Source organism: Scyliorhinus torazame, chromosome 1, assembly GCF_047496885.1.
Source record: "Scyliorhinus torazame isolate Kashiwa2021f chromosome 1, sScyTor2.1, whole genome shotgun sequence".
NCBI lineage: Eukaryota > Metazoa > Chordata > Chondrichthyes > Carcharhiniformes > Scyliorhinidae > Scyliorhinus > Scyliorhinus torazame.
This window is the reverse complement of record NC_092707.1, coordinates 248,496,652-248,517,998: the sequence shown is the minus strand read 5'-3', so window position 1 is coordinate 248,517,998 and position 21,347 is coordinate 248,496,652. Positions and strand designations below refer to the sequence as shown.

Sequence of the window (21,347 nt, the reverse complement as noted above, 5' to 3'; positions counted from 1 at the left end):
CAACTCCAGTAAGCAGTTAGAAATTTGATCTTTACCTGAACAGAACTAGTCATGGTGCTGAGAGCAAACACTGTAGCACAGTCTCTTATGGTTGACTGACTGTCAAAGGCCCCCTGAGTATCCATTAAAAGCACTGCAACCTAGAAAAAAAAAATCCAAAGTTTGAGGTAATAGTTTTCAAATGCATGAAAACATCAGCATTTGGTAATTTCTAAATTGCTAGTGGTTTTATCAGTTGACTATTGCACTCAAAATACATTTCAGCACAGATCAAGTTGTTTGTTGATTATTTTACATTATGACACATGGTTGGACGTTAAGAACTAGTTACCAGCTGCTATCGCATAATTTTAAATAAAGAAAAAAAAACTTCTGCCATTCCCATGTTTTTATTCCAATATCCCAAGTCATGTACATAGGCTAAAACAGGGTATAAAACAGCAGCAGTCCTAGCACCAAACCTTGAAGAACACCACTGTGTACCATTCTCTGAAAAATAACCATGAACCATGATCTGTTGTTTGTACTTAAGCCAATGATTTATTTAATTTAACAAAGATAGAAAATAGATTCTAGCCTGCTTTGCCAAACGATATGTTCATGGTTGATCCTCTATCTCAACGCCATATTCCACACTCTAGTCTGGAAATCTATTTCCTTCTTAAATATTTTCAGCGACTTGCTCCACAGCTTTCTGGGGTATAGAATTCTACAGGTTCACGACCCCGAGTGAAGAGGTTTTTAAAAAATTATATATTTTTTATTCTCCTCCTTTTTCACATTTTCTCCCAAATTTACACTGAATAAACAATAATCAATAACGAATGTAATGTCAATCCCCATATCAGTAACAACGATCCCATCCTCCCACCAAACCCCAAACATTAGCCGCATGTTAACATAAACAAAATAACAAAAAGGAATCAGGAATCACCCATAGTCACCATTAACACATACAATCCCTCTCCCCTCAACCCTCCCAGCCCCCCCCTATTGTTCGTCGTAATCCAATTCTCGAAAGTGCATAATGAATAACACCCATGAATTGTAGGACTCCTCCATTGTTCCCCTCAGTTCAAATTTGACCTTTTCAAGCGTCAAGAATTCCAGCAGGACCTCCTGCCACGCTAGGGCACAGGAGGGAGAGGTTGATCTCCAACCTAACAGGATCCCTCTTCGGGCAATCAACGAGGTGAAGGCTATAACATCTGCCTCCGTGCCCATTTCCAACCTCTGCCTCCGTGCCCATTTCCAACCCCAGCTGGTCCAACACCCAGAATATGGCCTCCCAAGGGCCCGGGTCCAGTTTCACGTGCATCACTTTAAAGATTACCCTAAAAACATCCTTCCAGTAATCCTCCAGCTTTGGACAGGACCAAAACATAGGAACCCCTCTCCCTCAAACGTTCACACACATCTTCTACCCTCTCAAAGAGCCGGCACATCCTCGCCCTTGTAAGGTGTACTCTATACACCACCTTCAGCTGCAAAAGCCCCAACCTCGCACACGAGGTGGAGGTGTTCACCCTCTGGAGCACCTCACACCAGAACCCCACCTCCATACACTCTCCCAACTCTTCCTCCCACTTTGCCTTGATCCCTTCCAGCGGCGCCTTATCCTTCTCCAAAATAGCCCCATAAACCGCCAACACAACCCCCTTCTCCAGTCCCCCCGTCGTCAGCACCTCTTTCAGCAATGTGGAAGCCGGCTCTACTGGGAAGCTCTGCATGTCCCTCCTGGCAAAGTCTCGAACCTGCATGTATCTAAATATTTCCTTCTACTCCAGCCCATACTTCGCTCCCAGCTCCTTCAAGCCCGCAAACTGACCCCCAAGAAACAAATCTTTTAGTGTCCTAATTCCTTTCTCCTCCCATCTCCGAAAATTTCCATCCCACTTCCCTGGCTCAAATCTATGGTTCCCCCGAAACAGCTTTTCCCTTGACCCTGCCCCCAACTCGAAGTGCTGGCGAAACTGCCTCCAAATTCTATCTATCCGGGGCCGTCGCGAGCGGCGCTGTTGCTAGCGCCTTCAATCCCGACCCCCTACCCAAACTCTCCTCCATTCTGACACGTCGGGACTCAACCCCTCTGACTCAGCTCTGTACCTTCTCCACATTCACCGTCCATTAATACATTAGGTTCAGAAGACCCAAACCCCCTGCCTGCCTTTCTCTCTGTAGTAGCACCATTCTAATTCTGGCCACGTTCCCTCCCCATATGAACGAGGTAACCATCCCTTCAATCTCTCTAAAAAATGCCTTTTGGCAGGAAAATCGGCAGGCATTGAAAACTAAACAGGAATCGCGGCAGCACATTCATTTGAACCGCCTGAACCCAACCCACCAGTGACAGAGGGAGACTATCCCACCTTGCCAGATCAGCGTTCATCCTCCCCAACCAAACTAGAAATGTTGTACCTACGGAGCCCCCCTCCCCACCCAATCCAGAGCAATCTGCACCCAAAGGTATCTTTAAGTGAGTCCCGGCCCTACGGAATGGCAGCCCCCCCACCCCTGGCTGAGACACCACAAAATATTCACCCGTCTAGATTAAATTTGTACCCCGAGAAAGACCCAAACACCCGAAGCAGCTTCAGTATTCCCCCTATTGACACACTCGGTTCCGACACGTATAATAATAAGTCATCGGCATATAAGGACACCCTATGCTCTATCTCCCCCCCCCCCCCCCCCCCCCACACACACACAATCCCTTCCCATACCCCGAACGTCTTAACACGATGGCCAATGGCTCAATCGCAACGAGTGAAGAGGTTTCTCCTCATCTCAGTCCTAAATGGCCACCTCATATTGAGACTGTAACCCCTTGTTCTAGACACCCACCCAGCCAGAGGAAAGAACATCCCTGTACCAATCAGTTTATCCCGTCGGAATGGTGTACATTACAATGAAATTTCTAACTGTTCCAAAGTTAACATGCCTCATCGACCCAACCTCTCATACAGACAATCCTGCCACCCAGGAATCAGTATGGTGAGCCTTCACCTCATGCCCTCTATAGAAATATATTTTCTTAGTAAGGAGACCAAAACTATACAATACTCCAGCTGTGACATCATCAAGGCTTGTACAGGCATCAGTAAGACATCCTTGCTCCTGTTCTCAAGTCGTCTTGCAATGAAGGCTAGCATACCATTTGCCTTAACTATTTGCTGCACGGCATGCTTGCTTTCAGCAACTGGTATACAAGGATACCTAAGTTGCATTGTACATTAACATTTCCCAATCTATACCATTTAAATAGCTCTACCACTCGGTTTTGCCTCCTGACATGGATAACTTCAGATTTATCCACATTATACTGCATCTGCCATGCATTTGTCCATTCGCTCAACTTGTCAAAATCATCTTGAAGCTTCTTTACATCCTCCTCAGCACTCATTGTTACAACACCCTGGGCGAGTGTGCAGTCAGTTCGAGCCCCACAGACCCCGGAGCCCCAACATAATTGAATTAACCAATAATTTGTGTTTCCCAGAGATCTTTTGTTTAAATTTTTTTTTTAAATTTCAAATTAAAAAAATTTTTAAAATTTTTTTATAGAGAGTATCCAATTATTTTCTTTCCAATTAAAGGGCATTGCTAGTCTGCGACCCAATTCTCAATGTATGCTAATACTCAATGTAAGCCAATATATTGCCTCCAATCCCATGTGCTTTAATTTTACACACTAATCTCGAGACTTTATCAAAGTTTTCCAAAATCCAAATACACCACATCCATTAGTTTGCCCTCATCTATTCTGCTAGTTATGACCTCAAATATTCCATTAGGTTTGTCAAACAGGATTTCCCCTTCATGAATCCTTTGTCTAATCCCGTTAATATTTTCCAAGTGACCTGTATTTTAAAAATAACTTAAACTACCCAATTACTTTTTTTTCCAATTAAGGGCCAATTTAGCGTGGCCAATCCACCTACCTGCACATTTTTGGGTTGTGGGGGTGAAACCCACGCAGACACTGGGAGAATGTGCTAACTCCACATGGACAGCGAGCTGGGATCGAACCCGGGCCCCCAGTGCCGTAGGCAGCAGTGCTAAACAATGCGCCACCGGGCTTCCCTAAATTTCCTATTTTAACATCCTTTAATAGGGAAATTGCTTGAATCCATTATACGGTGAGGCTAACTGGTCTGTAATTGCCTCTTTTCTGCTTCCTTCTTTAAAAAAGTGAGGTTATATTTGCCACCCTCCAACCTGCTTAGTAGAGTTATATTTGCCACCATCCAAACTGTTTAGTGGGGTTATATTTGCCACCCTCAAACCTGCTTAGTGGGGTTATATTTGCCACCATCCAACCTGGTTAGTGGGGTTATATTTGCCACCCTCCAACCTGCTGGAGCTGTTCCAGGATGTGCAGAATTTTGGAAGATGGCAACCAACATATCTAATATTTCCATGGCTACCTCCTTTAGGACCCTGGAGAGGTATTAGCATTTATTCTCATTAATCTTTCAGTGCCATTTTTAGTGATACCTTTAATTAAGTAATTTTAGTGATTCCTTTAATTATTCATTCTCGTTAGACTCTTTTTTTCCCCCTAGCATTTCTGGGTGTTTTCCTCCCCAAAGACAAAAGTAAAGTCGTTATTTAATTGCTCGGCCATTTTTTGTTCTCCATTATCAATTTTCCTGTTTTGAACTGTAAAGGACCTACATTTGTCTTCGAAAGTATGTAAAAAGAGACTTCCGGTGTCAGTGATGAGCTGAGCGGGTGCTCATCAGGTGGCTCTCATCCCAACCAGAATCAAAAAAAGCACTGAGGTGAATTTTGCCCGAAAACTCAATTACAAAATAACCCCAACGGAAGAACTACAAAAATGCCAGCGAACGGGAGCTCAAGGGGCCGAAGGGATGGCAGAAGTGGCAGGAAGAGCCACGAACTGCGAGCAGACGAACCAGCAGAAATGAGCCGAGGGGCCCCAGCCACCCATGAGAGGGGGAGACCATCGACCCTCATCACCTGGAGATGGATGGATGACCTTCAAGGAGGAGCTGCCCTCCTTGAAGGAGGCGATCAGAATAGAGATCCAAATGGCGGTTAAGGTGGTGGTGATGGAGGCGATGGTCATCCTACAGAAGACGATTGACGGACTGGGGAAGAAAGTAGAGGAGCAGGAGGAGGGCGATCCAGGACCTGGAGAGAAAGCTTCGACGGACCAGAACTTCAGGATCGTCGCTCTGGAAGCAGAGGTGAAAAGGTTGTTGGCGGCCCAAGGGAGCTTGAAAGGGAAGATTCGGGACCAGGATAATATGAGTCCCGACGGCAGAATGTGCAGATCATGGGCCTGCCAGAAGGCATCAAGGGCAGAGACCCGACAGACTACATCGCCCAACCTAGTTGGGAGAGACAGCTTCCCCAAACCCCCAGAACTCGACAGGGCACACTGGTTGCTCAGACCGAAGCCCAAGGCAGGGGAGCAGCCGAGAGCGATCGTTGCAAAGCTGCATCAATACCAGGACCCCGAGAGGATCATGCGGTGGGCAAGACAGATGAAAGCGAGTTTATTATTATATAGAAAGGACATAGAATCTGTATTTATCAAGACATTGGGGAGGCCCTGGCAGAAAGGGCTGAGTTTAATCAGGCAAAGTCGGTGCTTTATAAAAGTGGGGTGCGATTTGGCATGCTATTTCCAGACAGACACTGGGTCACACAATACCCCGGCGGAGGCAAACGACTTTGTACAGGCCAACGGCCAGGACAAAGGTCAGGTGAGGCAGTGTTGAAGGAGGGTGGGAGGCAAACAACTTTGTACAGGCCAACGGCCAGGAAAAGGTCAGGTAAGGCAGTGTTGAAGATGGGTCGGAGGAAGATTGCTGAAAGAAACAGAAACTCATAGACAATGTAACATGTTTGCGTGGGACTGCACGGCCTTGTTCTGATCAGAAAGACCAGTCACAGGAGAGAGCGAGGACAGGGAAATGCAGGTGAGGGGGCAGGCAGAGAAAGCAGAGAGTCGGCGCGCATAGGCAAAGGGCTAGACTAGTCCTGGGAGGGGACCAATGTAGGAACAGGGGAGAGCCGCAAAGAGAGAGGGAGACAGGCAGGCCAGGAGAGAGAGGGAGACGGGCAGGCCAGGAGAGAGAGGGAGACGGGCAGGCCAGGAGAGAGAGGGAGACGGGCAGGCCAGGAGAGAGAGGGAGACGGGCAGGCCAGGAGAGAGAGGGAGACGGGCAGGCCAGGAGAGAGAGGGAGACGGGCAGGCCAGGAGAGAGAGGGAGACGGGCAGGCCAGGAGAGAGAGGGAGACGGGCAGGCCAGGAGAGAGAGGGAGACGGGCAGGCCAGGAGAGAGAGGGAGACGGGCAGGCCAGGAGAGAGAGGGAGACGGGCAGGCCAGGAGAGAGAGGGAGACGGGCAGGCCAGGAGAGAGAGGGAGACGGGCAGGCCAGGAGAGAGAGGGAGACGGGCAGGCCAGGAGAGAGAGGGAGACGGGCAGGCCAGGAGAGAGAGGGAGACGGGCAGGCCAGGAGAGAGAGGGAGACGGGCAGGCCAGGAGAGAGAGGGAGACGGGCAGGCCAGGAGAGAGAGGGAGACGGGCAGGCCAGGAGAGAGAGGGAGACGGGCAGGCCAGGAGAGAGAGGGAGACGGGCAGGCCAGGAGAGAGAGGGAGACGGGCAGGCCAGGAGAGAGAGGGAGACGGGCAGGCCAGGAGAGAGAGGGAGACGGGCAGGCCAGGAGAGAGAGGGAGACGGGCAGGCCAGGAGAGAGAGGGAGACGGGCAGGCCAGGAGAGAGAGGGAGACGGGCAGGCCAGGAGAGAGAGGGAGACGGGCAGGCCAGGAGAGAGAGGGAGACGGGCAGGCCAGGAGAGAGAGGGAGACGGGCAGGCCAGGAGAGAGAGGGAGACGGGCAGGCCAGGAGAGAGAGGGAGACGGGCAGGCCAGGAGAGAGAGGGAGACGGGCAGGCCAGGAGAGAGAGGGAGACGGGCAGGCCAGGAGAGAGAGGGAGACGGGCAGGCCAGGAGAGAGAGGGAGACGGGCAGGCCAGGAGAGAGAGGGAGACGGGCAGGCCAGGAGAGAGAGGGAGACGGGCAGGCCAGGAGAGAGAGGGAGACGGGCAGGCCAGGAGAGAGAGGGAGACGGGCAGGCCAGGAGAGAGAGGGAGACGGGCAGGCCAGGAGAGAGAGGGAGACGGGCAGGCCAGGAGAGAGAGGGAGACGGGCAGGCCAGGAGAGAGAGGGAGACGGGCAGGCCAGGAGAGAGAGGGAGACGGGCAGGCCAGGAGAGAGAGGGAGACGGGCAGGCCAGGAGAGAGAGGGAGACGGGCAGGCCAGGAGAGAGAGGGAGACGGGCAGGCCAGGAGAGAGAGGGAGACGGGCAGGCCAGGAGAGAGAGGGAGACGGGCAGGCCAGGAGAGAGAGGGAGACGGGCAGGCCAGGAGAGAGAGGGAGACGGGCAGGCCAGGAGAGAGAGGGAGACGGGCAGGCCAGGAGAGAGAGGGAGACGGGCAGGCCAGGAGAGAGAGGGAGACGGGCAGGCCAGGAGAGAGAGGGAGACGGGCAGGCCAGGAGAGAGAGGGAGACGGGCAGGCCAGGAGAGAGAGGGAGACGGGCAGGCCAGGAGAGAGAGGGAGACGGGCAGGCCAGGAGAGAGAGGGAGACGGGCAGGCCAGGAGAGAGAGGGAGACGGGCAGGCCAGGAGAGAGAGGGAGACGGGCAGGCCAGGAGAGAGAGGGAGACGGGCAGGCCAGGAGAGAGAGGGAGACGGGCAGGCCAGGAGAGAGAGGGAGACGGGCAGGCCAGGAGAGAGAGGGAGACGGGCAGGCCAGGAGAGAGAGGGAGACGGGCAGGCCAGGAGAGAGAGGGAGACGGGCAGGCCAGGAGAGAGAGGGAGACGGGCAGGCCAGGAGAGAGAGGGAGACGGGCAGGCCAGGAGAGAGAGGGAGACGGGCAGGCCAGGAGAGAGAGGGAGACGGGCAGGCCAGGAGAGAGAGGGAGACGGGCAGGCCAGGAGAGAGAGGGAGACGGGCAGGCCAGGAGAGAGAGGGAGACGGGCAGGCCAGGAGAGAGAGGGAGACGGGCAGGCCAGGAGAGAGAGGGAGACGGGCAGGCCAGGAGAGAGAGGGAGACGGGCAGGCCAGGAGAGAGAGGGAGACGGGCAGGCCAGGAGAGAGAGGGAGACGGGCAGGCCAGGAGAGAGAGGGAGACGGGCAGGCCAGGAGAGAGAGGGAGACGGGCAGGCCAGGAGAGAGAGGGAGACGGGCAGGCCAGGAGAGAGAGGGAGACGGGCAGGCCAGGAGAGAGAGGGAGACGGGCAGGCCAGGAGAGAGAGGGAGACGGGCAGGCCAGGAGAGAGAGGGAGACGGGCAGGCCAGGAGAGAGAGGGAGACGGGCAGGCCAGGAGAGAGAGGGAGACGGGCAGGCCAGGAGAGAGAGGGAGACGGGCAGGCCAGGAGAGAGAGGGAGACGGGCAGGCCAGGAGAGAGAGGGAGACGGGCAGGCCAGGAGAGAGAGGGAGACGGGCAGGCCAGGAGAGAGAGGGAGACGGGCAGGCCAGGAGAGAGAGGGAGACGGGCAGGCCAGGAGAGAGAGGGAGACGGGCAGGCCAGGAGAGAGAGGGAGACGGGCAGGCCAGGAGAGAGAGGGAGACGGGCAGGCCAGGAGAGAGAGGGAGACGGGCAGGCCAGGAGAGAGAGGGAGACGGGCAGGCCAGGAGAGAGAGGGAGACGGGCAGGCCAGGAGAGAGAGGGAGACGGGCAGGCCAGGAGAGAGAGGGAGACGGGCAGGCCAGGAGAGAGAGGGAGACGGGCAGGCCAGGAGAGAGGGGGAGACGGGCAGGCCAGGAGAGAGGGGGAGACGGGCAGGCCAGGAGAGAGGGGGAGACGGGCAGGCCAGGAGAGAGAGGGAGACGGGCAGGCCAGGAGAGAGAGGGAGACGGGCAGGCCAGGAGAGAGAGGGAGACGGGCAGGCCAGGAGAGAGAGGGAGACGGGCAGGCCAGGAGAGAGAGGGAGACGGGCAGGCCAGGAGAGAGAGGGAGACGGGCAGGCCAGGAGAGAGAGGGAGACGGGCAGGCCAGGAGAGAGAGGGAGACGGGCAGGCCAGGAGAGAGAGGGAGACGGGCAGGCCAGGAGAGAGAGGGAGACGGGCAGGCCAGGAGAGAGAGGGAGACGGGCAGGCCAGGAGAGAGAGGGAGACGGGCAGGCCAGGAGAGAGAGGGAGACGGGCAGGCCAGGAGAGAGAGGGAGGGAGACGGGCAGGCCAGGAGAGAGAGGGAGGGAGACGGGCAGGCCAGGAGAGAGAGGGAGACAGGCAGGCCAGGAGAGAGAGGGAGACAGGCAGGCCAGGAGAGAGAGGGAGACAGGCAGGCCAGGAGAGAGAGGGAGACAGGCAGGCCAGGAGAGAGAGGGAGACAGGCAGGCCAGGAGAGAGAGGGAGACAGGCAGGCCAGGAGAGAGAGGGAGACAGGCAGGCCAGGAGAGAGAGGGACAGGCAGGCCAGGAGAGAGAGAGACAGGCAGGCCAGGAGAGAGAGAGACAGGCAGGCCCAGAGGGAGACAGGCAGGCCCAGAGGGAGACAGGCAGGCCCAGAGGGAGACAGGCAGGCCCAGAGGGAGACAGGCAGGCCCAGAGGGAGACAGGCAGGCCCAGAGGGAGACAGGCAGGCCCAGAGGGAGACAGGCAGGCCCAGAGGGAGACAGGCAGGCCCAGAGGGAGACAGGCAGGCCCAGAGGGAGACAGGCAGGCCCAGAGGGAGACAGGCAGGCCCAGAGGGAGACAGGCAGGCCCAGAGGGAGACAGGCAGGCCCAGAGGGAGACAGGCAGAGAGGGAGACAGGCAGAGAGGGAGACAGGCAGAGAGGGAGACAGGCAGAGAGGGAGACAGGCAGCCAGCCAGAGAGAACCAGCCAGCCAGAGAGCCAGCCAGCCAGCCAGAGAGCCAGCCATACAGACAACTTGTAGATAGTGTTATAGTATTCCCAATTATAGAAAAAGCTCACATGAAATGGAATGCAAAGTATTCAACATTTTCGTAAACGTTCACCGTTAAGCCTACCTGGCTTCCATCAGACTTGTTGATTACAAAAACTTGGCTCCAAACTTGTATACCAGTAGTTTCACGCTCACATCCACCCCGCCAAGTAAAGCCGGTCAACGGCTCATCATCTCCACCCAGCCATGTACCAGGATTCTGCAGGAGGAAAAACAAGTATCAACTTAGTTGCAAAAATTTTTCATTTGTTGGGAGAATTTGGTGGCAAAAGTTAGTTCTGAATTTTGTCCAAAGGGAAAACTACCCATCCGTATCAATTAGAAAGAAAATCCCTGCAACACCAACTTTTTTGCCACAAGTATCAAATCGAAACATTTATCTCTTTAATAATAGATCAGTGCTGAGAGGTGCAAACTGAAACATATTGCTAACTTCTGAATGCATTTATTTTAGTTGAAGTAACAAATAGCTAGAGTTTGGCACAATTCATGATTGGTATATTTTTTAGAGATTGAAATGGTATGGTCATCTGTTGCACAGAAAGAAGGGGCAAATGTGGTGTGGCAACTAAGACTTGATTACCAGGATGAGGAAGGCCTAAGACCAGGTGGAAAATTGAAGCAGTGAGACACACAAACGCAGCAGAACTGGCAGAGGAATGGGTGGCTGACTGGAGGGCATGTAGAAGGGTGATCAACCAACATTGTAGTAACTCCCAAGTAAAATGGGAGAAGCCAGAAGTAAAAAGCCAATGAAGAAGCAGAAAGATGAACAGTAAGGATGGAGGCCATTTTAAACAGAAAAACAACCCAAATGAGCCAATTAAACATTTTGCTGGGGGCAACAGAAAGTAATGGCTAGGGTTGTTAGTATTTTGGTACAAATAGGGTAAACGGTGCAAGAGGGGAGTCTCATGGACAAGAGCAAGTTCAGGGAGGGCATGGGGAAAGACCAAAGGAAAACTGGAGAAAGATGCACGGTCAGGACTAGGGCATGCAAACCTTGGAATCTAAACAGGTGGTCAAGGTCAGTGACAAAAGTTGAAAAGGGAATTTCTGACATTCCAAATTCGCACCAGGGTAGTATGGAGTTTTTTTTTTGTATACATGGTTTAATTCTCATTATAGCTGGATGGGTACCCGTCAGGTTGGTCAAAGTGGTTGGCAAACAATGAAACCACTTTATTGAACTCCATACTTGCTGTTTGGCAACTCAGGTGGCTGCTCTATGCCAACCATGTATATCACAGAATAGGCCATCACTGCTTCCACCCATATTTCCCTTCAATTTTTTCCTTCCCTATCGGCACTGAAAAAGCTCTACAAGTCACTTAAAACTATACTTTAAATTTCCAACAGTCTAGCTATTCACCACCACATTTAATGAGTTATTGATTTGTTCAATCACACCCTCCTTTGATTACATTGCCCCCATATTAAATTATCTGTGGCTCACAGGCAAGCTGCTGAAACTCTCCAAAATAATATGCGAGAAACCCCTACAATTAATCAATCCCCATGGCCAGCAATCAACAGTTCGACAAAGACCTTGGAGATCAAATCAGCCACCCACATAAAGCCAGAGGGATCAGTTATCACACCGCTCTCTTCAACATATATGCCAGTTACCAATGGTTCTTCGTTTATGCGGATGACTTCGCCCTGGATTTTCAGGCAAAACACCAAGTGTGCACTGTTGCTGCTGCTTCACAGTGCCAGGGACCCGGATTCAATTCCGGCCTTGGGTGACTGTGTGGAGTTTGATAATTCTCCTGTGTCTGCATTGGTTTCCTCCGGGTGCTCCGGTTTCTTCCCACAGTCCAAAGATTGGGTGGATTGACTGCTAAAATAACCCAGTGACCCCACCCAACCTTTTTGCACAATAAGAGGAAACCGAAGCACCCAGAGGAAACCCACGCAGACACAGGGAGAACGTGCATCCTTCCTGGGACTACCACCTCTGATACAAGCTGTTGTCAGACAAAATAGGGGAGGGGATGTGTCGGATATAGAAGGAATTGATGGAGGGGGGAGGGAGGGGAAGAGAGCGAGAGTGATTGGCCTTTGCCTTCCTGATAACCCAGAGACAGATTCTGTTGTGTTCCTGGACTTGGAGCCACAGAAGGCAATGGTGTGGGTGAGCGACCTGGCAGAATTCCGGAGGTTGCAGGATGCAAAGTTTGCTTTGCAGGGGTCGGTAGAGGGGTTCATTAATTGATTTCCTCAAGGAGGATCTGGGGTGGGGTGAAATACTGGGACACCTATGTCAAGAAGCAAATGGTTCAAACAATTCCTGGAGTGTACAGTTCATTGTGAAGCACAAAAACAAAACAAAAATAAACAGAATTACAGACAAAGCGAGAGCTAAAGTTGACAGCACTTAGTTCTGGCTATCCTTGGGGTCTTCCAAATCTCCACTTGAAACAATCGGTAGACGGTTTTGATTCGTTTTGGAAAAATTAAATGTTAAAAAGCCAATAAATTAATATTGAGTCAAAGTCAAATATAGAAATATTCAAGCTAAAGAACTTGGGTTTTCAGTAACTGGAGAAATCACTAAACTTCAATTATTCAAAAATAAAACCTTAAAATGGTGCATTTAAATCCCGAGCCTTAAATTATGGGATGGAAGCCTCAAGATTACAGCACTATAGGTTTGGTGTTCCATAAAAACATTGACAAGTATAGTCTGGCAATTTAAAAACACTAAAGGTATTTACATGTGCAAAGCACAAGAAAATCCTAAATATAGACCTATAAACAGGCAAAGAAGAAAAAGTAATTTGCATACAATTCTTATTCATGTGTATTAAAAAAAAGTGTGGCATACATTGTGTATTCCTAGTATGCATGGGTTTGATTGAGGCAACACATGTGGTCTCATATACATTCATGCAGTATCAAGTTCCACATACATGAATACAAGATTCCAATAGGCCCTTTCCTTGACCAGGTCACATAATCTAACTGCCACTGATTCTGATAGGCTCATTGTGGTGGTATGTATTTGGGGTCTCATTGTGGTGGTATGTATTTGGGGTATTACGGTACCCTGTGATGCAGAGACGCTATTGTTGGATAGACGCTGGGTCCCGATTGGATCAGCCGCCTACTGGCCCCACCCAGTAAGGCGGACAGCAGCCGCATATGTAACTGTGCTGCTGGGGAACAAGTCTGCGTAATAAAGCCATCGATTGACTCCCATCTCTTCTCGTCTCGTGAGTGATTGATTGTGCTACAATTTATTACGCAGACTTAAAGGACATGGAGCTCCGAATCACTCCAGAGTGTCTGCGAATCAGCCCCACCGTGGCAAACTCAGCGGCCACTTTTAAACACTGGCTAGCGTGTTTCGAAGGATACCTCCGAATGGCCACCTGCGTGACTACAGAAGACCAGAAAATGCAAGTCCTGCATTCCAGGGTGAGCCCGGAAATCTACACTCAGAGGACGCAGAGGATTTCCAGTCGCCGCTCGCCATGCTGATGGGAATCTATGTTCGGCCCGTCAACCAGGTCTACGCACGCCATCAGCTCGCGACGAGACAGCAGATCCCCGGGGAAATCGCTGGACGAATTCTAGTGCGCGGTTGATACTGGGGAGAAACTGCAACTGTCCATCGGTTTCGGCTAATGAACATACGGAACCACTAGTTCGGGATGCCTTCGTAGCAGGTATGCTCCCGTCCCAGATTTGCCAGCGATTGCTGGAGAGAAACGCACTAGGCCTCAAGGAGGCACGGGCCCTCGCTGCCTTGCTCGATGTGGCATCACAGAACGCCCGTGCCTACGCCCCCGACCGCGCGGCTGCCCCTTGGGCACAGTGGGCCCCCGCCACGACCGACCCCCCCGGCACCCCGCCTGTGCTGCCAGAGTGCCAGCCCACCCCGGGGGGTCGCCGCAATCTACCGGGGAGAACCAGGGCCCCAAACTCAACCCCCCCACAACGATCCATGCGCGGCCAATGGGCGCTGCCATTTTGGGTCCCGGACTCCATACGCCCCTGACCGCGCGGCTGCCCCTTGGGCACCGTGGACCCCCGCCACGACCGAACCCCCGGCGCCACGGCCGAACCCCCAGCACCCCCCCCAACGATCCATGTGCGGCCAATGGGCGCTGCCATTTTGGGTCCCGGACTCCATACGCCCCTGACCGCGCGGCTGCCCCTTGGGCACCGTGGACCCCCGCCACGACCGAACCCCCGGCGCCACGGCCAAACCCCCAGCACCCCCCCCCCCTCAACTATCCATGTGCGGCCAATGGGTGCCGCCATCTTGGGTCCTGGACTCCATGCGGGAAGGATGGGCGCTGCCATTTTGGGTCCTGGACTCCATACGCCCCGGACACGCGGCTGCCCCTTGGGCACCATGGAACCCGACCACGACTGACCTCCCGCACCCCCCCCCAAACGATTCATGTGCGGCCAACGGGCGCCGCCATTTTGGGTCCCGGACTCCATGCGGGAGGGAGGGGCGTCGCCATGTTGGCTGACGGCCAAGGACCCCGGAATGAACGACTTCACGGGGCCTGAAGAAAACGCCCCGATGCAGCAACAGCGACTGGCTTCGGTGACCCTGGATCAGTCGTGGCCCAGAACGCTCCAAACGACAACACTCGTCAACGGGTACGAGACGCCCTGTCTGATCGACTCTGGGCGCACAGAGTTTTATACACAACGATACGGTAAGACGCTGTTCTCTTCCGATCCACCAGAGTAATCAAAACATTTTCCTGGCAGCAGGATCTCATTCCGTAGAGATCAAAGGGTTCTGCATCGCGAACCTCACGGTGCAGGGGAGGGAGTTCAAGAACTACCGTCTTTACATCCTCCCCCACCTGTGCGCTGCCACACTCTTGGGGTTGGATTTTCAGTGCAACCTCCAGAGTTTAACGTTCCAAATCGGCAGCACTATACCCCCACTCACTATCTGTGGCCTCGTGACCCTCAAGGTCGATCCGCCTTCCCTGTTTGCGAACCTCACCCCGGATTGCAAACCCGTCGCCACTAGGAGCAGACGGTACAGCGCCCAGGACTGAACCTTTATCCGGTCGGAAGTCCAGCGGCTGCTGCGGGAAGGCATAATCCAGGCCAGCAATAGTCCCTGGCGAGCTCAGGTGGTAGTGAAAAAGACCAGGGAGAAGCAGAGGATGGTCATAGACTAGTCAAACCATCAATAGATACACACAGCTGGATGCGTACCCTCTCCCCTGCATATCCGACATGGTCAATCGGATTGCACAGTACAAGGTCTTTTCCACGGTGAACCTTAAGTCCGCATATCACCAGCTCCCCATCCGCCTGAACGACCGCAAATACACTGCCTTTGAAGCAGATGGGCGGCTCTATCATTTCTTAAGGGTTCCAATCGGCGTCACTAACGGAGTCTCAGTCTTCCAACGGGAGATGGGCCGAACAGTACGGTTTGCGGGCTACGTTCCCGTACCTTGATAACGTCCCCATCTGTGGCCACGATCAGCAGGGCCAAGACGCCAACCTTCGAAAATTCCTCGAGACCGCAAACGCCCTGAATCTCACGTACAACAGGGAAAAATGCGTGTTTAGCACCGACCGTCTAGCCATCCTCAGCTACGTAGTGAGAGATGGAGTTATAGGTCCCAACCCTGAACGCATGCGCCCCCATATGGAGTTCCCCCTCCCTCACTGCTCCAAGGCCCTGAAACGCTGTCTGGGCTTTTTCTCTTATTACACCCAGTGGGTCCCCCACTACGCGGACAAGGCCCGTCCGCTAATCCAGTCCACGGTCTTTCCCCTGTCGACAGAGGCCCGCCAGGCCTTCAGCCGCATCAAAGCGGATATCGCAAAGGCCACGATGCACGCGATCGACAAACCCCTCCCCTTCCAAGTCGAGAGCGACGCGTCCGACGTAGCTCTGGCGGCCACCCTCAACCCGTGGTCTTTTTTTCACGCACCCTCCACGCTTCAGAAATCCGCCACTCCTCAGTGGAAAAGGAGGCCCAGGCCATAGTGGAAGCTGTGCGACATTGGAAGCATTACCTGGCCAGTAGGAGATTCACTCTCCTCACTGACCAACAGTCGGTAGCCTTCACGTTCAATAATGCACAGCGGGGCAAGATCAAGAACGACAAGATCTTGCGGTGGAGGATCGAACTCTCCATCTAGAACTATGAGATCTTGTATCGTCCCGGAAAGCTGAACGAGCCTTCTGATGCCCTATCCCGCGGCACATGTGCCAACGCACAAGTGGACCGTCTCCGAACCCTCCACGAGGACCTCTGCCACCCGGGGGGGGGGGGGTCACTCGGTTCTATCACTTCGTAAAGACCCGCAACCTGCCCGACTCCATCAAGGAGGTCAGGACTGCCACCAGGAACTGCCAAATCTGCGCAGAGTGCAAGCCACACTTCTACAGGCCAGATAAAGCGCACCTGATAAAGGCTTCCCGTCCCTTTGAGCGCCTCAGTCTGGACTTCAAAGGCCCCCTCCCCTCCACCGGCCGCAACATGTACTTCCTGAACGTGATTGACGAGTACTCCCGGTTCCCTTTCGCCATCCCCTGCCCTGACATGACCGTGGCCACGGTCATTAAAGCCCTCTGCACCATCTTTACACTGTTCGGTTGCCCCGCCTATATACAAAGCGATAGCGGGTCCTCCTTCATGAGCGACGAACTGAGTCAATTCCTGCTCAGCAAAGGCATCGCCTCGAGCAGGACGACCTGTTACAACCCCCGGGGGAACGGTCAGGTAGAGAGGGAGAATGGAACGGTCTGAAAGACCGTCCTGCTGGCCCTACGGTCCAGAGGTCTCCCAGTTTCCCGCTGGCAGGAAGTTCTCCCAGACGCCCTCCACGCCATCAAGTTGCTTTGTACAACAACGAATCAAACACCTCACGAACGCTTCCTGGTCTTCCCTAGGAAGTCCTCCTCCGGAACTTCACTTTCGACCTGGCTGGCATCCTCGGGACCCATCCTGCTCCGAAAACATGTGCGGACGCACAAATCGGACCCGTTGGTCGAGAGGTTTCATCTCCACGCGAACCCTCAATACGCCTACGTGGCATACCCCGACGGCCAACAGGACACTGTCTCCCTGCGGGACCTGGCGCCGCCGGAGCTCCACACACCCCCTCCCTCACACCGGCGCACGCCACAGCCGCCCCCTCCGGAGCTCCACCCCCCCTCCCCAGCACCAATCATCCCCTCCCTCCCACCGGTGCATCCCACAGCAGCCCCCTTCCCGGGTGGATTGGTCCCCCCCCCGTCGCGACTAGGGGTAGCGGAGCAGGAAGAGGCGTCGCTACGTTCCCAGAGACGACGGTGCCCGAGCCAGCACCTGCATCACCACCGGGGCTGAGACGATCGGCGAGGACGACCAGGGCACCAATTCGACTCATCGAATCCGTATAACAAAGCAAGAATTGCCTCTGTAAATAATTCAGTTGCCCAGTAAAAGTGGCATTGTAAATAGTACTGGTAGTTTGAAATCGGAGCATAGCCGCCGTGTTAGCAGCATCCTAGGTACCGACTCTGTAAACCCCTACCACCATACGGCCCACTACCCCCACCGGGTTCATTTTTAACAAGGGGTGAATGTGGTGGTATGTATTAGGGGTATTACGGCACCCTGTGGCGCAGAGAGGCTACTGGTGGATAGACGCTGGGTCCCGATTGGATCAGCCGCCTACTGGCTCCACCCAGTAAGGCGGAGAATAAGTGCCCGGGTTCTCCCAGCAGCCGCATTCTGTAACTGTGCTGCTGGGGAACAAGTCTGCGTAATAAAGCCATAGATTGACTCCATCTCTTCTCGTCTCGTGAGTGATTGATTGTGCTACACTCGTTACACATTCCTTTCCTTCCTCTGGGCCTCTGCCTCCCAGCATCCTTTGTGCAAAGAACCAGTCCTGATAGCCACCCCTCCCCCTCTGACCATGCTTTGCCCATCTCTTTGTTCACCTCCCTGCAACCAGAATTAATGTCCATAATGCACTATTCTAACTGGTCATCCCAGTCTAATACTCTTTTCTGGAGTTCAATTCCTCACAAGGAATAACCAGCGATTTCACAAACTCACTGAAATAGCAAATAAAAGATTGTATAGATGCAATCTCATCTGAACAGGAAAACTTTACTTTGCTTCTCTCACATTCACATGGGTCATATCCAGCATTTACCTTCCTGGTCTTGATTCCTGTGTTCCCATTTCTAAGGACAGGCAGTCAACTAATAAGAAGTCCATAAGCTTCCACAGCCACACTTCCTCACACCTAGTCTTCTGGAAAGACTTTATTCCATTGCAATGATGCAACCATCCACAACAGCACTTCTAACAAGTCTTCCTTTTTCCTCAACCCAGAATTCCTGCCCCCCCCCCCCCCCACCTTCTACTCTCACTCCTCTCTTCTCCTCCCCCCCCAAGATCAGGTTACCCACACCCTCACTTTCCACCACACCAGCCTCCACATTCAAATGATCATCCGCCATTTCCACCACCAAAATGTATCTTACCCAACCATTTCAGCAGTCCAGAGGGATACTAATAATAATCACTTGTCACAAGTAGGCTTCAATGAAGTTACTGTGAAAAGCCCCCAGTCACCACATTCCTGTTCGTGGAGGCCGGTACGGGAATTGAACCCGCGCTGCTGGTATTGTTCTGCATTATAAACCAGCTGTTTAGCCCACTGTGCTAAACCAGCTCAACTTTTGTCACCCCAAACACCCGTCCTCTTCCCATGCAATCGTAGGAGGTTAACACCTGCCCTTTTTTAAAAAAAAAAAGAACATTTTTATTCTACATTTTCCTTCACAAATTTACACCCCACCACCAAACAGTAAATGGTAACAAATACAAAATCAATCCCTTAACAATACCAATGATCCATCCTCCCACCACCCAAACAACGGCCCACCTGTCAATATATGCATCCAATAAACCAAACCCTCCCACGGCGGAAACAAAAAACAAAAGAGAAAAAGAAAAGGAGTCCGGGACCACCCATGGTCACCATTGACCAAGAGAGTCCACTCCCCCTCCCCCCCTACACGCAACGCCATCCAGCCTCTGAAAGAGTACCATACATGATACCCAAGAGTTGTACACCAGCCCCCCCCACCCCCCGCGTCTCCAGCTCCTCCCGTCCACTACCTCTTGTAAAACTCCTCCTCCCAACCTCTGTTCCTTCCCCCCAACTTTCCACCCCGGCTAGACCACTCGGACCCTGTTCTGCAGGCTCCGATGGCCGCAGCCCCTCCCCCCCCACCTCACTCCAGTTCACTGGCCGGCTTAAACCAGCCAACATGGAGGCCCCCGCCCAGGTCCCTTTCCCGGCCCTAGGAAAGCCCAGAGATCCCCTTTTAGCACACAAACCCCGCATATCCATCTACACCCCAAAGAGCCCTCATTGAGTGAAAGTCCCACCACTTCCCTTGTCCAAATATATACAACATTGGCTCCTTTAGCCCCTACACCCGCGTGCAGTGAAACAAAAAAGAAAATAGAGTCATGAGGTTACATCGGCACATGGCCATTCCTCAATGTGTCAGTTCTGCCACAGTCCTTCTGCCTTCGCAAACTCCTCCGCTGCTTCCACCATTCCAAAATAAAAGTCCCTGAGCTTATAAGTCACCCTCAGCTTCACTGGATATACAATGCCGCACTGCACCTTGCTAATGTACAGTGCCCTCTTCTCTTCACCCGGTTGAAGGCAGCCCGCCTCCTCGCCAGCTCCACCATAAAGTCCTGGTATACACGTGTACCAGCTCCAGCCCACTGCACCACCCGCTTCTGCTTGGCCCACCTCAGGACCTTCTCCTTCACACTGTACCTACAGAAGCAGAGTCACTGCCCTTGGCGGCTCGCTCACCTTTGGTACAGGCCTCCACAACCGATGAGCCCGATCCAGTTCATATCTGGAGGGATCCTCCCCCTCCCCCAATAGCTTTGCCAGCATCGCGGCAAAATACTCAGTCGGCTTTGGTCCTTCAACTCCTTTGGGCAGCCCCACAATCCTCAAATTCTGTCGCCTGGATCCGTTTTCCAGGTCTTCCATTTTTCCTCGCAGATCCTCGTTAATGTCCATCACCTTCCCCCCCATCTCCTTCCCCATTGAGGCAAGTTGATCACCGTGCTGCAATAACATGTCCTCCACTTCCTTCAGCGCCTCCCCTTGCTCCCGCACCTCTGCCACTGCGCTCGCCACCGCCATCACCGGGGAAATCGCCTCCTTCACCAGCACACTCAAAACCTCCTCATCTCCTTCCTCACCATCTCCATCCATTTCGCAAACTGCTTTTCGAATTCCACAGCCATCACCTTAGTTATTCCTTCAGCCGTAAGCACCGCGGCCTCCCCTGGTGCTCCAGCCTCCAATTTCTTTACTGACCCCGCGGTGACCTTTGCACTCCCTAACGGACTTTCAGCCGCTTTTTTCACGGTCGTTTTTTTGCTTGTCTTCGACATTCTTCTCATCTGTGCTGTCTCCCGACTTTTACTGCCTTCGCTGGCCCTAGGACCGGGCGTTAACCCCCGACAATGCCGTTCCCGAACGGGAGCCCTCCAATGCGCGGCTGCCTCCCACCCGCCGTCACCGGAAGTCCCAACATCTGCCCTTTTACATTTTTTCTCTTCACTGTCCAAAGCTGAAGCAGCAATTCATGTTTTACTTCTTTTGATACATTCACTGCTCATAATGCCGTCTCGTCTACACTGGAGAGGTCAAACACAGATGGGCTGACCTTTTGTGAACACCTCCACTCAGTCTGCAAGCACAACACCAAACTTCCAATTTACCATGTTGCTCTCATGCTCACATTTCTGCCCTCAGCCTGCTGCAGTGTTCAGGTGGCGCTCAACTCAATCTCAAAAAAACAGCACCGTATCTTCCGATTCGGGACACCTTCTGGTCTCAACACCGACTTCAACAATTTCATACCATGAACTCTGTCCCCCATTTTGATTCCTTTATTTGCTGTGTGAATTTTAGACAAATACTTTGTATCTTTACCACAACCGTTACAACTGTCACTTAATCTCACCAACTCTCTCCCCTATCCCAGGCCTTCCCATTGAATTTCTTCCCCCTCTCCACTTGGATGGGATAAAAGCCAACATTTTGACCCTCCTTCAGTTCCAAAAAGGAAATGTATCAGACTTGAAATGTTAGCCTTCTCGCTGCATAGATGCCGTCAGACCAGAGTATTTCCAGCACTTTGTTTAATTCAGATTTCCAGCAGCATCCACGGTATTGCACGCTATAGCACCTTTCAGAACCACATTCCAAAGTGTTTTAGTCAATTAAGTGCAATTACTGTTGTAATATAGGAAACGTGGCAGCCAATTTCTGCACAGCAAACACTCTCCACAAAAGGGTAACCAGATAATCAGTTTCTATAATTGAGGGATAAACATCAGTTAGG

General features: G+C 52.9%; 1 protein-coding gene across 7 annotated transcripts in view; it reads right to left on the bottom strand.

The window, feature by feature from the left end:
* The window catches only part of atl2 (atlastin GTPase 2), a 116,319-nt gene that overhangs the window by 47,183 nt on the left and 47,789 nt on the right, over positions 1-21,347 (bottom strand). For all 7 annotated transcript variants that reach the window (XM_072504381.1, XM_072504371.1, XM_072504385.1 and 4 more), the window contains exons 3-4: positions 10,017-10,151; positions 36-140 (exon numbers count right to left, since the gene is read on the bottom strand). In XM_072504381.1, coding sequence (XP_072360482.1) covers positions 36-140; positions 10,017-10,151 — 240 coding nt within the window. The remainder of the gene's footprint in view (positions 1-35; positions 141-10,016; positions 10,152-21,347) is intronic.